This window comes from Emydura macquarii, unplaced genomic scaffold, assembly GCF_026122565.2.
Source record: "Emydura macquarii macquarii isolate MOO-44397 ecotype Brisbane River unplaced genomic scaffold, CSIRO-AGI_Emac_v2 contig_369, whole genome shotgun sequence".
NCBI classification, from domain to species: domain Eukaryota; kingdom Metazoa; phylum Chordata; order Testudines; family Chelidae; genus Emydura; species Emydura macquarii.
In genome coordinates, this window is record NW_027130506.1 from 9,622,479 (window position 1) to 9,639,656 (window position 17,178).

General features: G+C 40.6%; 1 protein-coding gene across 1 annotated transcript in view; it reads right to left on the reverse strand.

Annotated features, from left to right (window-relative positions):
• Positions 1-17,178, reverse strand: part of ADCY8 (adenylate cyclase 8) — a 160,992-nt gene that overhangs the window by 16,515 nt on the left and 127,299 nt on the right. Inside the window, exons 10-13 of the mRNA XM_067530337.1 lie at positions 14,653-14,854; positions 11,423-11,512; positions 9,220-9,392; positions 3,724-3,805 (exon numbers count right to left, since the gene is read on the reverse strand). Coding sequence (XP_067386438.1) covers positions 3,724-3,805; positions 9,220-9,392; positions 11,423-11,512; positions 14,653-14,854 — 547 coding nt within the window. The remainder of the gene's footprint in view (positions 1-3,723; positions 3,806-9,219; positions 9,393-11,422; positions 11,513-14,652; positions 14,855-17,178) is intronic.

Here is a 17,178-nt window from a genome sequence, read left to right on the forward strand (position 1 = left end):
TAGAACAGTGCATGTGTCTGCCTATTTTACCACAGCTGAGTGAGGAGAGGAACAGGAGACTGTTAGTAGGTAGCTTTAGCCAAAGGCATTATTTTCCCCTGTAGTACAGACTTTTGAACAGTATATGCTTCTCTTCACTAATACAGGCTGTAAGTCTATTGCATTTCCTACTCAGTGCTCATATAAAGACCTGCAGAATAGACACCCATAAAAATTGCTAATCATAGAATCATAGAATCTGGTTGCTTTATCCTTAACTTTAAAAACCTGGCATTTATTTCAGATGCTGCTGCAATGCAACACGTTTCATGGAGAACAGGACAAAATAGGATATTGGTTACAATGGCATTCGCAGGAATAGCCCTTGGCCAAGCAGCATGCTGGTATGGCATTCCCTGAAAGTTGATGCTCAGGGCCATTGCCCTGCTCGCCCCTCCTACAACTGGCCTGGACACTGGAGAGTAACGTTACTACATGCACAGGTGGCTGCTTTTACAGGGCCAAGCGTTGCCAGCTCTTATGATGGGTGGTGCCTGTCATCAATCTCCAGCATCTGGATTCATGTTGTTGTCTGGGCATTTCAGTTTGAGAACATGAACCTGAAAGGCTCCAAGAGCAGAGGCAAATCAAAAGAACCCAGAATTTACTACTTTTAAAATCTCATGATTTTTCAGCCAATCTAGTGGTTTTTGGAATGTGTGGCTTGGCAACATGGCTTACTCAAATCCCGATCCTACAGAAGAGTTTTGCCCAAGTAAGGAGTGAGCTGAAGCCAAGTAAGGACATCAGGATTTGAGCCACACTTTATAGGTGGTTACTGAGTCTTTTCTCTCTTGCAGTTTAATATTCCTCAGTTTTTGGTTTCGGACTTTGGGCCTGACTGGGAGGCAGTGAGGACAAAATATCCACACATATGTGCTTAAAGAAAACCATCTCAAGCCATATTTAACCACTTGAGTTTGAAAAGGTTCCTGAACACCTCCTGCACGGGGCTCCCTCCCCAGAGAAGTCAGCAAGGAGGAGGGTACGCAGCCCCTCCCAGGAGCTGTCCTGCACAACTTCCCCTTTCATTTCCTGAGCTTGTGTTCCTATGTTCATCTTCTCCCTTTGGGCATATTAAATCAATCACTCCACAGTTTTTTCTTTTTCTAAAATATTCTGGGCATGGTTTCTTCATCATATCACTTCAGTTTTACACCAATGCATGCTGAAATCAATGGTTTTGCCACAACATAACACTGGAGTAAGAGCATGAAGAATCAAACTGTCATGATTTTTATTTAGCACATTTGATGAGTTTCTTTTTGCTTTTTGTTGCCCTTTAAAGGTTTTTTTAAAAATTTATTATAAATACGTGAATCTGCTTTATTCTCTTCTTTGGGGGGCTTTTAATGTTCTGTTTCATCCACTTCTAAGACTTTCTTTTCACTCCATACCATTTAGTACTATGTAATTTGAAAAACAAACAACAAAAAACCGAACACGAAAGCATTAACAGTTATTTCAATCCTTTTCTTGCAAACCCCGATTAGTTCCATGTTTCCATAGTGATTTCCTTATTTATATATCTACTTCTGGGAGAACTGGGCTCTTTCTTTGGCTTTTACATGGTTTCAGTGTATAGCTGTAGTGAGTGGAAGCTGAAATTAGGAGACACAGCAAGGAACACAAGGTGACACAGTGGCATATTATAAGCAGCATATTAGCACTACATATTATAAAGGTTGTCTGACGTTGCCCATTATAAGACCCTATTGTCAGTTGCTTATAGCTTTGTCAAACTATAACTCTTTTGTCTGAAATTCTTCATACCAGGTATCTGCATCAGGCTGAATTTTTTTTTGGAAAATTTCAGCCGAAAAAGTTTAGCCAGGTGTCTGCATCAGGTTGAATTTTTTTTTTTTTTGGTGGAAAATTTCAGCTGAAATGCTTCAACCATTTCTGAGAATCAGGATAGGGAAAAATACATAGTTTTGTCCATGTTAAAAAAAAATGTGGGCAACCTTTTTTGAAAGCTCTAGGGACCCCATATTTGGAGCAGGGACTTGAAATTTGGCAGGGGCTAATATTTGTGTCAGCAGTGTGCCTTTTTGCTGTCTCTGTGAAAATCCAACCATTAGAAGACTTTGGAAAATCACAGTTCACACATGCTCAGTAGAGACTTGTTAGGTTTAAGCCGCTAACGTTTCCAAAGATTCTGGTCTACAATGGACGTTTTCCAGCTCGGAGCTGAACAGGACTTTCCCTACAATTGCAGCTCTGACTTGCCGTAGGCCATCTGAGTACTTAAAGTGAGAACAGAGTTAGGAAATGCCAGCTTAATTTTGTCCTCTTGTGCGTATGCATTATGATACTATATTAATTACATGATCACATACTATTTTTTTTCTATGAATAAACTTCAAGATCTCCAGAAATAAGGAGTTATTTAAAAACATCTAGGACCCTCTGCCCTGATTTACACTGTGCAACCCACTCACTTGTTGCAAGAAAGTGCAAGTCAGGGCTAAATTTACACCTCAGTGTAGTGGATTGTGAAAATGACTCCACATTATAATCTAAATCCTAATCTATATAAGGGCTGGCCTGAAGCCCAGCCCCTGCATTTGTGAGACCAGAAGGGCTGCTGCCACGTTGCTTGTCTCTGGAAACAACTCCCTGGAAGGAGATTAAGAACATACAGAGCCATGCCTTCCCCATGCTCTCCTCTCCTCCACAGACAGCAGAGGGGATTATGCTGCACCCCCTAAAGGGCTGTAGCAAATTACATCTAACCCCACCAGCCCAACCAGGGACCTCCAGGGGTCTCTGCATCTTCCTAAAGCAAAATGACTCCAAATGCTCCCCCTGGAGTGCAGTTCTTTCACATTGCCCCAGTGCAGCACTGTGGCTCCATGACAAAAGTTAATCGTACATGGCTTGGGGAAATCTAAGGACTTGATCCTGCAGTTTTTACTGAGAAAAATCTTTAGCTGATGTCAAAGGGGTTTTCCCCCCCACTGGTCTAGGACTGTCTCGGGTTAGATAGATCCCAACATTCCTACTCTGTAACTCTGGGGAGTTTATACTTCGTTAGAGACAGACACAGCCCTGGGATGGTTTTGCAACAACTTCAATGAGGTTTTAGATTTACAAATCCAAAAGGAGGGATGGGTTCAGAACCTTGTCCCTATTTAACCATAACTCTCAATTTCAGAGGCATCCTAGATAGAAAGGCTTGCCCAGTGGTTATGGCACTAGCCTGGAATGTGGCAGCTCTTAAGTTCTAGTTACTTGACCTTTCTGTGCCTCCCCTTCCTATCTGTAAATTGAGGATAGCAGCAATTTCCTATCTCACTGGGATGTGATGAGGATGAATACATCAAAGATGGTGAGGCACTCAGGGACAATGTTTATGGGAGCCATAGAGTACGTAAGATACACAGACAATTGCGTATTTGGCCTCGCTCCATTTTATTAATGATAGCTACAGTGCATGCATAGTATTGAATGTACTATTGCATGTTGTTCTTAAAAATCACTAAAAATGCACCGTATTAGATGTGAGCCTTCTTTAATCAGTCTTTGCTTATGGCTTATTTGCCATTACATTATTAAAGGTCATATACTCAAGTGGATAAAAATATTTGCTTCAAATGGCAGCTGGTATTTTGAAAGTAATTGTTGCTGTATCCTGCAATCCTAGTTTGTAAAGTGAGCGGTTACAGTAAATGTTTGCGTTACCTGTTGACCATGATAAAATACGGCTAACAGGAACATTGCCATCAGTAGCAAGGATGCCTCCTTTGTGCCCAGGAAATCTGTTCTGGAAAGAAAAAAACCCGAAGAAAAACATGATTATTGATCTGCCAGTGTTTTATTTTAATCAGGGAGGGCTTTAACTTAGAAAGCTACGTGCTTTTCGAACAGTTTGTAATAAAAAACCTTGGCATTTAAAAATATAACCAATAATAATAATAATTAGTTCAACAGAACAAGCCTGTAATTAAAATGTTCACTGTCTAATAACCAATGTGCTAAACGACTAAAATGTGGCCTCCAAAAGCAGTCAGGAAATGCTAATCCTATCCTTCCTTTCCAAATATGACAGAGGAGCCGTGCATCAGTCACTCTCTTTGTGCTGGCGATCCCAGTGGCAACGGTATGTGATGTACAGAGCTGACAGGATTACATATCTCTTCAAATGAGGTATGTCCACTTCAGTCCTTTCCCAAATCAGGCTTGGGGGCTATGGGCCAGGATGATCTGCTGCACCAAAACCCACTTAGCACCGAAGAAGGGCCTATCACAGAGCCTGTTATGATTTCATGATCCTCTAGTTTGCTCTGGTCCTGCTGGAGTTCAGAGCAGCCTAGGCACTGTTCTGACTCCAGCAACTGGTAGTGGCCCCGAAGGGTCTATTACATGAGCTGGGGATAGCTTAGTACACTCCTGTCGCATCCCTAAAATGCTCCTTTGGCTCCCAGCATGCTCTTTGTGCCAGGGCCAGGGGAGAGCACGTAGGATAAGAACTGGCTATGCTGGCTTTAGGACAGCTGAGATCTCCTTTCCCTGAAGGAATTTTCAGCTGGCCAGATACGACTAGCATCTGGCACCTTTTTGCTGGTGGAGCAGAGCAAAGGGTCTGGAAAAGTGGAGAAAATCTGTCCCTGTACCGGGAATTATGAACTCCAATCCTAACTTCAGCCATTACAATATTTTACATGTGCCTAGCACATTTCATTCAAGGACTTCAGAAAAACCTTACATACATCAACAAAGCCTCCCAACACCCTTTTGAGGTAGATCAGTAGAATGCCCATTCTACAGCTGGGTAAGGAGAGGCACAAATAAGTGATGTGACTTGCCCCATGTGTCCAGAAGTCAGTTGCAAAGCCAGGAATAGAATCCAGTAGTTCTGGCTTTGTCTTCTACTCTAATGACTCTCCCTACCAGAGCTGGTGAAATACTGCAAAAACACTGTTTGCTAGCTCTGGCTGAGAGAGTGATTTGAATTCCAAGTGGCTGTTTGGTCAGACTATGCTTTACCCCCCTTTTATTCAGTATCTATGACTATTCACATAAATAGGTTTTGTTCACACAAATATCTGGGGAATGTCTGTTGTTCATACAGTAACACATAGGTACAAAGTGAAGAAGGGTGTAAAATAATAATAAATAAATAAAAGGGAATAAAAGTGGATACCATTCATAATTTCTTATTCTCCTGAAGTTTTAAAGCAACCCGTGAAAGACTGAAAACAATATAATTTAACTTAGGTGAACAATCTGAAACAATGAATAACAAATAGCAGGATGGTTAAAATGAACACTTTGTGAATAACCCATAGCTTATACAAACATATTTTGATCTATTTGTTGAACTATTACAAATAGATTTGCAAAAATCAAATTATATTAAGAAATAATTTGTAAATAGAAAGGAGGTCTAAATTTGTTGGATAATTTGTTCATAGCATATAACTTGATCATATCTATCTACCTATTTGTTAGTCTATTCTATGGTATTTTTAGAATGACAACAGAATGAATCCAGGCACCTAGATCACTCTTTCTCTTATGTCACAGTGTTATAAAACAATGGTAATGTGGTTCAATGTAATAATAGTTGGATTTTTTAACCTCAATATACCATTCATCAGTTTGGCCTAAAATTCATATTATCGACAAACTGAAGTCATCTCATGAAAATCCACCCGACAATATTTCCCCATGGAAAATTAGTATATTTTTAGTATGCTTAGAATATAGTGCCTTTTTGTAAGAGTAAGCATTTCCTTAAATATGTCTTTTTAGCAATCACTGCCCTGTAACAACTGCTATCACATCACTGCCTTTCATGGAGTCTCAAGATTGTCAGAAAAACTGGTTTCTAGTAGTAACACTCAGTGTTAAGTCCCAATCAACTTGTCATCCTTTCCAGCATCAGATAATCTATATTAATAATAACATGTGTACATTTTTTTCTACTAGATTTTTCCTAACAATCCAAGACTGGTTATGAACAAAGATAACTCTCTAATACGTAGTGATAAACCAACTGGCATACTGTATGTATCACTGTAGCTGAGGGTAATGTAAGCTGATACATATCTTTGTAAAGCAAGTAAATCTATGCTATATTGATTTGGGCATATTACTATTTTCTTTGGAAACACCAAGACATTTGAAGAAGAATTAAAACCTGGATTTCTCTGGATTTGCTCCAGGATTAGTCATAAATTTGTATCTTCACTGGCAATTCTATCACTTTATGATTGCTCAAGTGCCATTTAGACCAAATCTACACTATAAATTTACAATGGCATAACTACATCACTCAGGAGTGTGAAAAATTCACCCCTGTGAGTGACAGCAGTTATATTGACCTAAATCAATATGACCTAAATGACACTCATTGACTATATTGACAGTGATGCGAGGCCTTCTCCTGTTGACACAGCCACCGCCTCTCATGAAGGTGGATTAACTACGTCGATGGGAGAAGCTCTTTTCACTGACTCATAGAAGTGTCTTCACTGAAGCACTATAGTGGTTTTTTTAAGCTGCCGTGTTTTTAAGCTGCCGTGTACCCCTGCCCTCAAGTATATAGGAATAGGAATCCAAATAAGCACTCTTTGCAATTAAGCTGCACCTCTTTTGGGGAGGGAGCAGGTCCCCAGAAGCAGTGGAATAAGCTTTCCAGTGGGAAATGCGACACTTGCTTCTCGCCCTGAAAGATCCAGAGACATTGGGTGAAATGATGGCCCCACAGAAATCAATGGGAATGTAGCTGTTCCATCTAGGCATTAATGCTGTGTATCAAAGGCTACAGTAGGTAATTTTTAGAGATGGTTCAAATGTGGGGACTTGGAGGTGCTCATCCCCTATGTCTTGCAGGGCAGGCTGAGGAAGAGTCAGTGGGGAGACCACAAATCTACCAGTTTTTGTCCCAATGGGGCATGGACAGAGGAAGTGTGGAGGCTTCAGCAGCGTTACAGTTACAGAAGCAGTTGTGGAGTATCTTGAGGAGAGTTTTCCTTTCTTTCAGGGCCAAATTTGGGCTCCATGGGCTTGGTTCAAAGGAAATATTTTAGCTTTTGGTGCATATGCACTCGTGCACATACTGCAAGTGGTACTTATGGCCGGAGAGCTGCACAGAATACAAGAGAAGAACCACAGTACAACTCATTTGAGATCTGAAATGAGAAGAATCCACATATCAAAACAGCTTACAGCTTCATTCTTTCATTTATGAGACCTATATTAAGCCTGCCCTGTTCCATTCCTGCATCTTCTTCTATTGCTAATTAATGAGATGTTTCCTGCGGCAAGCAGGTACTGAATTGTATAGAAATGAGACAACTCAGTGTACATTTTCTGTTTCTAAGGCCCTTTTTACCCTTCATGTTTAATGACATGGCATTATACAGTTTACTCATAGCACAGGGCAGAAACTAGCAACACATGGTATGAAGGAAATGTAACTCTGACTGAGGAAATTAACCGGGAGCAGCAGAAGGTAGCTCTGAGAAGGAAAATCATGCTTAACTGTATCACCATGGCATGTGATGCTTGTACCTTATTATCAGTATTATTTATATTACAGTAGCTCCTACAAGCCCCGAACAAAATAGCTGCACAGCAAGACACAGTCCCACCCCGATGGGCTTGTAGAGGCTCACAAGTCTGCTCCTTCAGGGGCACTAACGGATGTAGTCCATTTAGCTCAAGCTGCAGTGGCTTATGACCTTAGATCTACTAGTTCCCAAGTTCAGTCCTTGCAAATGATCTGATTTATGAGTATTATTACATGTACCCTAACCACTTGAGAGGGCTACAAAGTCACACCCGTGTTTGTGTGATTAACACATTCCACCTGCCCCTGAGAAGCTCAGGTTGAGAAGTAGCCGTCCATAGCAGGTTAAATCCCTGTATGGACCACTTCACATAATGACTCCATTGGTCTTCGGGGATTGAACTTTGAATCTAAAAGCATGAATGTTTACAGCCTGGGCTGAAGGACCGGCACCACCGACTCACAGGCAATAGCATCAACCTCCATAAGTGGCCTGGCCACGAAAGTACAACAAAGACACACGCTGTGCTAATGTGGATTACCACTGCATTTTTTGAAGACCTAAAGTGCCATAGTAACAAGTAAACCTGACACATCTGAAACCCTTAGTCACTGTGTCGTCACAACTCTCATGCCTCTAATGTTGTTAATTAGTCTTGTGGATGCTCTAAATGTTAACTCTTTAGACCTTAAAGAGTAGTCATACGAAGCAGGCTGCAGCTTTTAACTAGCACTCATCCAAAGAGCTCATAGCAAAGGATCACATTAACATCATATCAAGGTTGCTTTGGTAAATTTTTAAAAGTGTCCTGAAAAAAACATGAGCCACTGCAAAAATGTTTAACGTATGGTGTTTTCTGCAATCGTGACAGCTACGTTCTGAACTACATTCAGCATTTCAAATCAATCCCTTATTTCAAAATACATTTTTAAGACAACTTTTTCAGCCCCATTAAAATTAGACTACTACTCCACCATGTTATATGAAGGAGGTAGGTTATGTTCAATCTTCATGCGCAGACATATTTTTATATGTGTATGTAAATTATGCTTAAGATTTTTGCATTTGATACTTATTGCTAATTCTTGTTTATTTCTCCTGGTGAATGTCTGGAGTTTACTTTTTCTTTTTGTTTGAGTTGCCAGAACATATTGATCACTTATAGACAGTTGAAACGATTTCCAATAAAGTCGAGACTATCACTCCCACTTCAATGCCTTGTTGGTTTCTTAGCCAAGAATATACTGATTCTTTCATTAAAGGTTGTGAAATGCTTTGAAAAGTATTGTTGAAGAGCACTATATCAGAGCTCAGCATTATTATTATTATTTATTCAGTGCCTCTTACCCACACTGAGCAGCATATTACTCCAGAAGTAGTTCTGTTGACTTCAGTGGGACTATTAATAGTGGAATGTACTATTCAGCACAAGTAAGGTGATCTCAGTCCGAACCTTAATTATTAATGATTATTCAAGAAGTGATAACAAGGATACAATGCACACAGGGCTGTGCTTACTCATGGTGAGTAGCACCTTTTTACACTACAAGTCCCTTTGGGAGGATGGCACTACTCATTGTGAAGATGGGTGGCAAAACCTGGCTCATAAAAAGTATAACAACAATAGATATTTTTTCCAAACATAGCTGCTAACACTTACTCTCCATTGTGATTAAAGTTGTCGTATCGCAGGAAGAGGGAGGCATAAATGGTCTCAGTCAGCAGAGAATAGATTGCAATCATAATGAGAAGCACTGCCAGCTTCAGGACGGAGTTGAGACGAAGAAACACTGCGCAGGTCACCATTGCCAGGACACCGGTAAAGACAAAATACTGAACAGAGAGCATGAGTGGTCAGTTTCAGCAGTCAGTGACACCTTATTAAGGCCTGAATTTTCAAAGTGTCCACTAATTGTGCTCAGAACTTTATAATATTGAGCTGTGTTCTATTTGGGCACCAAAATTTGAAGCACCCATGCACAGGGGACATTTATGATAATTTAGGCCTAAACATTTATGGGGTACATATGCAGTTAGTAATTGGTACAAGCTCTTTACAGTTAGTCTCTAGGGAAATGGTCAGAGGAGGATTCCCTCTGTGCAGAAGAACTCTTTGCTGGCAGAAACTTGGCAGAGATGGCTCTGACACTTCCTGGGCTAGCTGCCCTCTTCTGGGAAGGGCATTTCTTGTGCAGAATGGGGAAAGGAGAGGGCATTATACCTAGTTGTCCACTTGCAAATGGTCTCTTAGGGCATAAATTAGCTTTGCCCCTGGCAATCCTTATACCAGGTCCAAGTTGCTCAGGATCATGGAGTCCCCTCCTTTCCACATGCCCCCTCTACACTGTCCAAGAGGAGACTCAAACCCAAAGAGGTGTTTTAGTGTTGCAAATCCAGCAAAATTTTACTGCCCTCTTACAATGTGATGCCCAGAGCATCATTCACCACTCATTTTCTAGTTCTTTCAATGTCTCATTTTTCTAATGATTATGTTTTTGTCAAACACCATCTTTGCACTTGGTATTGTACATAGAGGAAAACATGGACCTGGCCTCAAACTACTTACATTTAAAATGGCAACATCAACACCTACAGTCTGAACAGCTTAGTGCCAATAAACATCCATAATATCTCATGAGTAACATTGTGCAATGGTGCAGAATTGGTTATTTTAATATAATTTTCTCTTATGACACCTCTTTGCCCTCTCTTGTCCAGTAATGTTCTGCCACCTTGAAATTAGTTGCATAACAGGGGCAACATCATGACACTGCCACATGTCTCTTCTAGAGCAACATACTTGTTTTATCTACAACCAACCAACCGGTTCAGTTCTGTTAATGTATTTGCTCCAAATGGAAGGAAGTCTCCATCTGCTTCAAAGACACAGATTGGAAAGAAAGCTGCAGCAGTTGATTCACTGCACTTCTTCTTGGTGTGTAAGATTCATTAGCACACTCTATTGACCACATCTGACCTATATTTTTGTATTTTATTGAACTAAGGAATAATACCCGGATCAACAGGAGTCAGCTGAGGCGGTTTGGGAAACTGACAAGGACTTCCTTTGGTACCATACTATGCATGTCCCACTGGGAGGAGGCTCCGAGGCTGACCCAGGACATGCTGGAGGGATTATATCTCCCAGCTGGCCTGGGAACGCCTGGGGATCCCCCATAAGGAGATGAAACCCGTTGCGAAAGAAAGGGTCTGGTCCTCCCTACTCTCTATGCTGCCGCTGTGACCCTCACCAGGAAAAGTGGCATAAACAAGAAGAAGGAGGAGGAGGAGGAGGAGGAGGAATAATCTCTGGGTCCATTTACAATTATTTAAAAATATATAGTGCAAACAACAAGACATTGACAAAAATGAACTCAAACAGGATTCGAGAGCCAACAACAAGTGTCTCATTCTCACAGTCTGAGGTCCTGGTTTAGCCAATCACTCAGGCATCTCCTTCATTCTCATTGCCTTCAGTGGGACATAAGGATGTGCGTAAGGGCTTGGCACAACAGGGATATGAGTGAGCAAACAGGCTTCACAGGTGTGCTGACTGCAAAACCAATCATCCTTGGCCTTCACCACAGCATAAGACTTCAAAATGTTATCTTGTCACAGCCACCCTAGTCTCCTAACACTGCATATGTCTGCCACAGGTCACCTGGATATGGATGTGAACTGTGAGAACAATGCAAAGAGAGGGGCACTTTTGCCACTGTATCAGTAGCAGAGGGCAAAAAATGGTTGTAATGTCCTACAAGATCATCAGGTTGGTTCTTTCTATAGCCTTCCATTACGTTTTTCTACCAACATGTTGATAAACAATAAGATTTCAGAAAGTTCACATATAAACTCAGAAATACCTCAGGATAGGAGCAGATATCCGTAAAAGATTCAGAGGAATTGAACGTCTGATTCTTAAAGGGTATTGGTTTGTCAAAATCACACCATAGCTGTGGATTTAAAAAAAACAAATTAAAACAAACAAATTTAAACTGAAGTTTCCCACTCCATTGTGCCCTGATGACTAAAAACCCCCATACGGTTTGGTGGATTTAGGGCAGGGAACTGTTTGATTTACAGGTGTCCACATCACAAAACACACAACCACCATCACAACAGGTGTCCTTGCTAGCAGCCTCAGAAAAAAATCCAGCAGCTGAATGGGCAGGAAGATGTCCAGTGAGTCTGTGTACACCTGTCTATTGGCATACAAAGATTATACTCATTTCACAAAATAACTTTAGTAGATTGATTAAACATATCCAGTTTACATGCACAGATATGGGTTTTTTTTTGCACACATAAAAGTTATGCACCATTTTGAGGGCATATACATTTCACTGTGAATGACAGTGTGGTCCTACCAAATATGGGCCAAATTCCCATGGCTTCTCTGGGAGATTGGCTTGTGCATTCAAAAACAGAATTTAATCCTAAGATTCCAGGAGTGACTTCTGTGCTGACAGGGAATTAAAGTGTTGTACTGGAAATAGATACAGCCTCAACAGATGTTTTTAAAGTAGTATTTTAATTGACACATGTAAACCAGCTAAAATCTAAACCGAATGGCAGTTTGAGATGAATAAATTATAATATAAAAACAGAAAAAATTCTGTTATGATCTCATGTCTTAAAAATTAAGTCAGAAGGAGTCACTTGTCACACACATTAACCCAATCTAGATGTTTATTAGGAGGTCATTTCACCAGCCTAATACTTAGAGACTAAATCCCCTGATACTCCTGTAAACAGAGTTAGATAGTTTGTTTAATGAGGTCCAATTTCCTATAATTAGATTCTAATGAAGTCTCAACTTGCAACTCTCTTATTTGTTTTTTTAGTAACTGTGGTCTCAGCAATGCAGTATCATCCTCTGGATATTTGTTCAATCCTTGGTGACAAGTGATAATTTATGTCATATATAAATTCATTCAGATGGCACTCATCAAAGAATGTCTCATGTTTGCAGTACAGAGTCCACAAGAACCATTTTGGATATCTAGTTAAAAGATCTGAAGGCTCAGAGATTGCATTCCACCAGGGATGGGTGCACCATTCTGGAGAACCATAAAACCCACTTGACCTTCTGATGAAAACTTGAACCAAAATCCAAACCTTTTTGGCTGGAAATAATTTAATTATTTTTTAATTAGATGATTCTTGCCCTTTTTTAATGTAGGCTATAAGTGAGCTTAGCAGATGCATGTAGCTGCAAAGAGAGAGTGATCTATGAGGCACAATTCAATAGCGAGTACTAGGATCAACCAGACAGAACTCTTGGGGATTTTATATGTGTTTTCTCAGGCCAGTTATGAAGTAACAGCAATACAATAGCTAGCAATGTTTACCACAACTATACTAACCATTGGGACAATGGTAACACAACTATACTTTACTTGCTCATTTTAGAAGCGGAAGACATATGAGATTACAGTTGCAGCATTCTCCCCTGCTCCTGGTAATAATCTAAATACCGTGCGTGAAATCTTGGCCCTATTGAAGTCAATGAGAACTTCTCCTATAATGGTAAGAATCAGTGGTCACAGTCTTCTTCCTGCTACTGCCCTTCCTACCACTGTCTACATGGGATCACAAAGAAACTAGAAGAAAACCATAGCACAATGATAACCCTCTGTCAATCACAGTGGAATGACAATAGCAGAACATATTACGGTCAAATCTCAACGATCAAATGCCTGACTAAGAGTTTGTCTCTATGAGAAGTTAACGTGTGGCAAGCTGTGGTGTACATTTACCTCGCTCTAGCCTGCCACGCAGTCACTCTCCATGTGGAATCAGCTGCTGTGCACCATAGTGTGCTCTGATCTACCCTGCTATGTAACAGCAGTAGATTAAAGTGCAATAGGGAACTTTTAGCGCATGGCAGTAGGGCCCAAATGGACAATTAGTGTGCTGCAGTCCAGTGCAGGGTAGATCTGCGCCCCAGGTTGCTACACACTAACGGTTCATAGACATAAGCCCTAAATTAAATTCTTGGTTATCCATAGTCAAAGATTTGACGTCAGCACACAAGACTTTGTTGGTCATTTCACCACATTGTAGCAAAGTTTCCCCATCTGTCAAAATGGGGGAAAATAATAACATGTGGCTATCAGATGGTGGCCTAATTACGTTTTTTGAAAGTGCTTTCAAGTCTTCATCTGGAAGGAGTTATAAAGATACAAATAGTAAAATCAGGCAGGTAAAGCACTTCAAGATCGGAGGTTAAAAGGTGCTACAGAACTGGAGAGAATGATGCAAGTATTATGATTCACATATTAGTGAGATTTCAGTTCACCCTGAGATCTGTTGTGCTGGCTGACCTGATTATCTGGCCCATTTATCTGAAGGTTGCTGGTGCTTCCAAAGACCTTCAGATAGTCTGGGCACTATTTCATTTTTCAGTTACATAGGGCTCTTTTCTATAGGGCTCCATCACCTAACAATCTAAGCGCTAACACTTAGTATCTGAGCACAAATGCTTTACAAACATTGCTTGCTTACTTTACAGATGGTACCGTGACACAGAGATAAGCTAAGTGACTCGTCAAAAGTCACACGTTGAATGAATAGCAAAGTTAGGAATTGAAACTAGGACTTTTGACTTCTTGTCTCTTACCCTACACACTGAACTACCTCACATCTGATCCATCCTTCGTGATGATGTTTTCTTACTTTATCAGTCAATAGTATTGCTTAGAAATCTAATTTATGAGATGCAACAGATGAGAATCCCGTACCTTTTATATTATTCCAAACATTGTTTGGAATACTAATTCATAAGAAACAACATCATTACAGCAGCCAGCCACAAATGGTTTGCAAAGCCTTGGACATATTGAACAGAAAGTAGCAGAATGGATTTTAAAATAGATAGTCCTCATAAGGGAGAAATAATTATGCATTTTAGAAAACCATATTTTAAACAACAGATTGAATTTCCTGAAGCTCTTCAGCTTTGCTTTTATATTTAAATCATGGCTGGCTCATAAACACATTAGTTAGCAAGAAGAGTAACAGGAAGAATGATTTAATAATTCATAAAAAACGTTTTCTGGTACAACCCTCCAGTAGTCCCACTGATGCTTACAATATTTATGATGGCTCCCAGAAAATTAATCATAATGGATGCAAAAATGATGACATTCCTTGCCAAGTAGGTCTCATTAATCCAGCAGCAAGTTTTCCGGAGCACTAGGGGTAAACATTTATAATCCTCCGCAGTGGTGATTAGCACAAGAGTGGAGTGCAGCATAATCAGAATAGAAAACTGAATGACCATTGGCATCATCCTGCAGTGGGGAGGAGAGGAAAGAAAACCCAAAAAAGTATTAAAAAAATAGCACTTAGTATTAAAAAACAGACTAGTAAACTGCTAGTTAGCATTAGGCAATAAATACCCATGAGATTACAACACATCTGCCCTTCCTTTTCTATCAGTTTTTTCTCTTCAAATCAGTTGTTCTAATGACTGGTACAATTAGCCCCACAAACATCTTATATGCTGTGGACATCCCAGTAAATACAAATAATTGTTTATATTCCATATGGCTGACCGTTACTTCATCTACTATATTATCTCCTAGCTTGCTAAGCAACTGCTGTCAAGGCAACATTCCCCTGAAATTACGACTAATATCTCTCTACGCACTGGGTATTGGAATGGTAGTAATATCCTTCTTTTCAGGCCTCAGTGCTTCTCTTTCAAGATGCTTTCAAAGCCAATCTACTCAGATGCTAGGATCCGTGCTCCATTCATGTATAAGATAGTAGTCATACACGTAGGCTGGTTTAGCTCTCGGCAGTTTAAAACAATGTTATTCTGCATTTAGAGCTATGCCCCGGTGTCTTAAAAATCCAGCACTTATAGAGTGGTAGATTTTAAGGAGAGAAGGGATCATTACGATCATCTAGTCTGACTTCCTGCATAACACAGGCCACAGCATTTACAGAAAGGTAAGGCTTACCTTGTTCTCTGTATCTAAATATTGTGCCCAAGACCATAGCAATTAACACCTTATGGAATGTTAACGATTAAAATAATCAATCATATGTTTTCATACAAGCCCTTCAAAATGCAGAGTACATGAAACTGTGCTCTGTGACCCTTACATTGGAATTAGTAGAAGCGAGGTTAACCAAAAAGTGCCCTCTGGCATATTCTCCATGTATTGCTCTCTAGGCTGGCCCTTAATCAGGTACTACCAGATACATATTCCACCCTACAGCCTGTATTGTTATACTCACGTGCATAAAGACCCACAGCTCTTTTCCAGTTTGATTTCTTGTTACCTTTCCTGTATTGTTCAGTTTCTCTGGCTTAGGTATGGGACTTGAAATTAATGGGACTACTCATATGCTTAGAGTTAAGCATGTGCTTAAGTGTTTTGCTGAATCGGGGCCAAAGTGCTCAGCACTTTGCAGGATCAAGCTCTTAGTGTCTATATACCATATTGGCCCCAATTGCTGTCCTTCTTTAGCTATCGTTTTCACTCTGTGGGCTAGATTGTTATATAAATGAAACCTGAAACTGCATTGAAATCAGTGGAGTTAAACTGGTATTCCCAGCCAAAAATCTTCAATAATGCGGAATTAAGGTTGCCCAAGGTTCCACAACATGGAGGGTGGCTAAATGTCAACCTCTGACACCCCAGAAATGCAGTTAGGGAAAAGCTACCTGTAGTAGAGACAGCCTGGAGCACTGGACCTGGTGCAAGATCTGAGGCCTGAGCCAGAGGCTGGGAACCAAAGCCTGGCCGTATATTAGAGCAAATGCTTACAAGTTCACTGTCCAGGATACGAACTTGACAAAGTTGTTGCTGGTATACTAGGCACTAGATATTTGTATAAATATATTCCGGCTAGTACAGATACTCCCCAGCTTAGTACAAGATAAGATGCTTTGACGACATAATTAATAGGGATGTTTTGTCCAAGATATTAGGAACAGGGGGAGGTAACAAACAGATGTCACAAAACACATAAGGTGGTACGTAAGTTGTTTATCCCAGTTGTTTGTCTTAGCCTATAACTGTCAGGGTATTTCACCTTAATCCTTTGTTCAGCCACAGGGACAGCAGAAATTCCCACTTCTGAGTGAGCCGTTCCTTGCCGCATTAGTGTTAGTTAGTGTACCTGTAACCACGGAGCCAGGGTGCTAGAACCTTGCCTTGACAGCAATAAACCCAGCCGAGTGTCTTTGCCACCAAACTGTGACTGTGGTCTTTCTTTATGAGTAACATCGATGTCTGCTGAATGAGCGTGTTGCCTTATCTGCTCAAAGGACAGAAGCACAGGACAGCCTGAACAGCGTTAATAAGGCAACGACATTCCGGCCTTCAGCACTTAACAGCACCGGGTAGAATTATCGAGGTCTGCTGAACCAGCTCTCTGTGCAGATCTGGAGAGCACACCGAAAGAACACACACACACAAGCCAGCCCATCCCCCCCTGCACCCTGTAACCTTATCTGTCTCCCTAGAGGTGGCAGTAGCCAGCTGGGAAGAAATGGTAACTACGGTCCTGCAAAGGTGACCTTCTAGTAAGCAGACCTGCTGAATGTCTAACAAAACAAGCTATTTCTGTGTTGTGTTAGGTGTTGAGTCTCACAGACCCA